The sequence below is a fragment of the Nansenia antarctica genome, assembly GCF_963989245.1.
Source record: "Nansenia antarctica genome assembly, chromosome: 9".
Lineage (NCBI taxonomy): Eukaryota > Metazoa > Chordata > Actinopteri > Argentiniformes > Microstomatidae > Nansenia > Nansenia antarctica.
In genome coordinates this window covers 43,685,260-43,690,130 of record NC_137679.1, presented here as the reverse complement: position 1 = coordinate 43,690,130, position 4,871 = coordinate 43,685,260, and the positions used below count along the sequence as shown (strand labels likewise).

Genomic DNA, 4,871 nt, shown 5'->3' with positions numbered 1-4,871 from the left:
AGACAAATATTTTAGGCAGGGCTACACAGATCCAGGTGGGGTTATTCAAAGATGGGGGGAGACAATGATGCAACACAATTTATGTCCATGGCTACAATGAACCCGTGGGTTGAATGACTTGGATGTGAGTAGGACCTAGTCTCAGCTTACTGTTTTGCAACAAACCTCCAATGAAATGCATGGCATTTAAATGTCACATCACTTAAATTCTCATAGATGTCTTTTTTTGATTAATGAGATTATTGTAGTTTCCTGACTGTTGCCAGCGTGCACAATCAAGCAAGCCACTCTTTCTGAACAAATGAACTTAAAAAAAAAAAAAAACTTAAATGCATAGTACTACTACTAGTCAAAAGTCATCCAAAGTGTTGCTCATCATTCTGCTTTCTTTCAGCTGGCAGGTTCTAGGACTTGTTGTTGTGAGGTGGCGCCATCCAGCGGCGAGTGTGTGGAAGTGCATGCGGAAGCAGCGTGCTCCACTGAAACCAAGGGAACAGCATGGCGACATCCACAGGTAACACGTGAGCGGTGTAAACACTGATTCTTAGCGCAATGTAGCTACAGGGAAAACAGAGAATGTGATGTACAGTGTGGGAAAGTTATAGTTGTGTGTAATGTGTGTTAACGTGACTTGCTTCTTGGCCAGTTTGTGTGTGAAACGGTATGCTAGCTATGCTAACCTATGATCAGGTGGTTGATACAACTGTCAGGCTACCAAGCTTCTGTCTTCAGAGCTTCAGATCATTTTCTTTGCTGGTATCATATTTTTTTTACACAAAACACACACAGCCAACTGATCTATATAAACGACGATCTGGCGACACAGCAGCTGACAGTGCCAGTTCGTGACGTTAGAGTTATAAGGTTCTATCTCCATTTTTGTCAAAATTGAGTTTTTGACATAATCTGATCCATTAGGTGTTTATTAATGCCTGTGTGGTGTTATTTTTAAAACGTTGACATTTTTGAGTTAGTAATTAATCAAATACAAAGGTTCCATCTCACAAAACATAATGGAATGTAAAAACTTTGACGCTCAACAATATCTCTGAACTGCCCTAAACGGAGATAGAACCTTATAATTCTAAACGGAGATAGAACCTTCTCATTCTAAACGGAGATAGAACCTTATCATTCTAAACGGAGATAGAACCTTCTCATTCTAAACGGAGATAGAACCTTATCATTCTAAACAGAGATAGAACCTTATCATTCTAAACGGAGATAGAACCTTATCATTCTAAACGGAGATAGAACCTTATCATTCTAAACGGAGATAGAACCTTCTCATTCTAAACGGAGATAGAACCTTATCATTCTAAACGGAGATAGAACCTTATCATTCTAAACGGAGATAGAACCTTATCATTCTAAACGGAGATAGAACCTTATCATTCTAAACGGAGATAGAACCTTCTCATTCTAAACGGAGATAGAACCTTATCATTCTAAACGGAGATAGAACCTTATCATTCTAAACGGAGATAGAACCTTATCATTCTAAACGGAGATAGAACCTTATCATTCTAAACGGAGATAGAACCTTCTCAAGCTCACCAACTGTCAGGCTACCAAGCTTCTGTCTTCAGAGCTTCAGATCATTTTCTTTGCTGGTAACAGCCAACTGATCTATATAAACGAGGATCTGGCGACACAGCAGCTTGACAGTGCCAGTTGTCACCATCTGGGGCCAGACTGATATTAATACACCCAACATCCAGATGTAAACATGAATAAGATCCGGATGTGGGACTGAATGACAGTAAACACTACAGCCTCTAGTCAGTCAACATAGGTGTGTCTTGGATCTTCATTCATTCATCTCGTTGTTCTAGACTAGATGCTAAATGCTGCCCTCATTCTTTTCAATGTGTTGTGTTTTGACTGTTTTCGACTTATATGTTTGTTTTTATTTGCATGTCTGTGTTGTCTGCGCATGTGTGAAGTACTGCTGTAACACTGTTTTAAAAAGGTGCCATATACTGTCACTGGGTACTTCAGGAACACCTGTACACCTTCTCATTCATTCAGGTGGTGTCATGGTGTGGGGAATGTTTTCTTGGCACACTTTGGGCCCGTTAATACCAACCGATCATCTCTTGAATGCCACAGCCTATCTGAGTGTTGTTGCTGATCATGTGCATCCCTTCATGCCTACAATGTACCCATCTTCTAATGGCTACTTCCAGCATGGTAATGCACCATGTCACAAATGTCGTCTCAAACTGGTTTCATAAACGTGACAATGAGTTCAGTGTTCGTCAGTGGCCTTCCCTGTCATCTGAAAGCGCACCTGAAATCTGAATGAATCTGCAGGAATTGTGCTATTCAATCATGTCGTCATAGACCATCATCTCAAAGGAATGTTTCCAACCTCTTGTGGAATCAATGTCATGAAGAATTGAGGCTGTTTTTGAGAGCAAAAAGGGCGAACCCTACCCAGTATTAGTATCGTGTTCCTTTTTCGGGGGGGCAGTTCCACTCATATTTTTTATATTTATTGTGATAGAGATAGTAGAAGTTTGACAGGAAGGATGGGTGAGAGAGAGAGACAGAAGGGATGACATGCAGGATATGTCCCCGGCCCCGAATCGAACCGGGAACCCTGCGGTGACATAGTCGACGCTTACTTACTAGTAGCGTTACTAATAAAGTGTTCGGTGAGTGAGTGTCAATAAAGTTGATTATTCTAAAGTTTCTGTGTTTGTGACATCACAGATCACCATGGCGCCGCGGGTGATGAGATGCCAGATCTCTCTGACAGCGACGATGAGGACCAGTGGCAGTGGGCGGAGGAGGGGGGGGAGGCCGACCCCGCCCCCCAGGTAACCTGCCTCTTCTGTGACAGGTGAGCTAAACGGACTGACTTGTATAGCTCCTTATTCCAAAAGCGCTTTACAACGGCCTCTCATTCACCCATTCACACACACATTCACACACCAATGGCGGCAAGCTGCCATGCAAGGCGCCGGCCGGCCTGCTCACTGGGAGCAATTTGGGGTTCAGTGTCTTAACTGAGCCCAAGGTTCAGGTTTTATTGTTACGTCACATGACACCAGTGTGTAAGAGAGTAACATTCTCAGGCTTGGGTTCCTGGCATTGCAGCATAAGACAATAAGGCGACAGGCAGAATTCAAGATGATAAAGTGACAATAGCACAGGACATGAGTGACAAATAAGACAGGATACAGTTAGCAGTACAGCTGGTAAATAAAACAGAGAGGAACATCAGTGACGGTTTACGGTCGTAGCTGTTCTGATAGGGTGTCGTTTTAATGGCCGGCTGCTGAAACAGCCTTTTAAAATTATTATTATTATTTATTTATTTATTTTTCTTCATATAAATCAAATGTTTTTTATTGGGACAAAAAAGAACAAACCAAAAAAGGGTTTTACAATGTAAAAAACGTTTTTAAAATGATATTCACGTAACTGCACATATACACAACAGACGATACAAAAAATATAGCTTTGTTTCTTAAGATTTGGAACAGTATCTGTATCAAATAAGTAAGATTATATTTATTTATCTTCATATATCACAGATGCTACAAAAAATACAAGATTGTATCTTGAAATTTGGCACAGTATCAAAAACAAATACAATTAAATGTAGGTGTCTTCGTATATATGTTACGGTACATGTGGGAACACGGTACATGTGGGAAAACTAGGGTTAGGGTTAGGTGCTAGGGTGCTACGGTTAAGGTTAGGTTTAGGGATAACCCTAACCCTCGTTTTCCCACATGTACCGTATTCCCACATGTACCGTAACATATATATATATATATATATATATATATATATATATATATATATAAAACATGATACAATAAACATAAGATTGCACCTTGAGATTTGGAACCGTCTTTTTATCCACCTTTATTCTCATTATTGACGTTATTCTCATTATTGACGTTATTCTCATTATCAACGTTGTTCTCAGGTTGTGGAGCTCTGTGTCTGAGACGCTGCAGCACTGCTCAGCTGAGCACCAGGTTGACCTGGTAGACGTGGTGAAGAAACACAGTAAGTACCACAGTACCTTAACACCTTACTAACCTTACTACCTGTGGTAGAGTGAGGGCTCATGTGTTGTCTGTGGCCTATGTGTGTTGTGTGTAGCTGATGTGTGACATGTGTGTTGTGTGTTGTCTTGGCAGAGTTAGACGACTACGGCTACATCAGGATGATCAACTACATCCGCTCCACGGTGAGTCTCTGCCTGGACACTGCAGCACCCCAACACACAGTATGATCTATCTAGACATGCCTTCTCTCCCTGAGCCTAACCCTAACTGTGTATCTGTGTCTGTGTGTGTGTGTGTGTGTGTGTGTGTGTGTGTGTGTCTGTGTGTGTCTGTGTGTGTGCCTGTGTGTGTCTGTGTGTGTCTGTGTGTGTGTGTGTCTGTGTGTGTGTGTGTGTCTGTGTGTGTCTGTGTGTGTGCCTGTGTGTGTCTGTGTGTGTCTGTGTGTGTGTGTGTCTGTGTGTGTGTGTGTGTGTGTGTTTGTCTGTGTCTCTCTCTCTCTCTCTGTGTGCGTGTGTCTGTCTGTCTATGCCTGTGTGTGTGTTTCTGTGTGTGTGTGTGTGTGTGTGTGTTTGTCTGTCTGTCTGCGTGTCTGTGTGTGTGTGTGTGTGTGTGTGTGTGTGTTTGTCTGTGTGTGTGTGTGTGTGTGTGTGTGTCTGTGTCTGTGTGTGTGTGTGTGTGTGTGTGTGTGTGTGTGTCTCCAGAGGTGCAGTGGTCCGGTGGTGTCGGGCCTCTCTGAGGGTGCCCTCCCCTGGGGCAGTGATGACTTCATGATGCCGGTCCTGCAGGACGACCCCCTGCTGCAGATCGGTACGGAGGCCGCAGAGGGTCAACATTCACTGG

General features: G+C 42.6%; 1 protein-coding gene across 1 annotated transcript in view; it reads left to right on the top strand.

Moving 5' to 3' along the window:
- Nucleotides 1-494: 494 nt before the first annotated feature.
- The window catches only part of prmt3 (protein arginine methyltransferase 3), a gene marked incomplete at its 3' end in the record, with an annotated part of 20,192 nt that continues 15,815 nt past the window's right edge, over nt 495-4,871 (top strand). Inside the window, exons 1-5 of the mRNA XM_080539807.1 lie at nt 495-514; nt 2,719-2,848; nt 3,947-4,029; nt 4,164-4,213; nt 4,733-4,838. Of these exons, the coding sequence (XP_080395933.1) occupies nt 499-514; nt 2,719-2,848; nt 3,947-4,029; nt 4,164-4,213; nt 4,733-4,838 (385 nt within the window). The 5' untranslated portion in view covers nt 495-498. The remainder of the gene's footprint in view (nt 515-2,718; nt 2,849-3,946; nt 4,030-4,163; nt 4,214-4,732; nt 4,839-4,871) is intronic.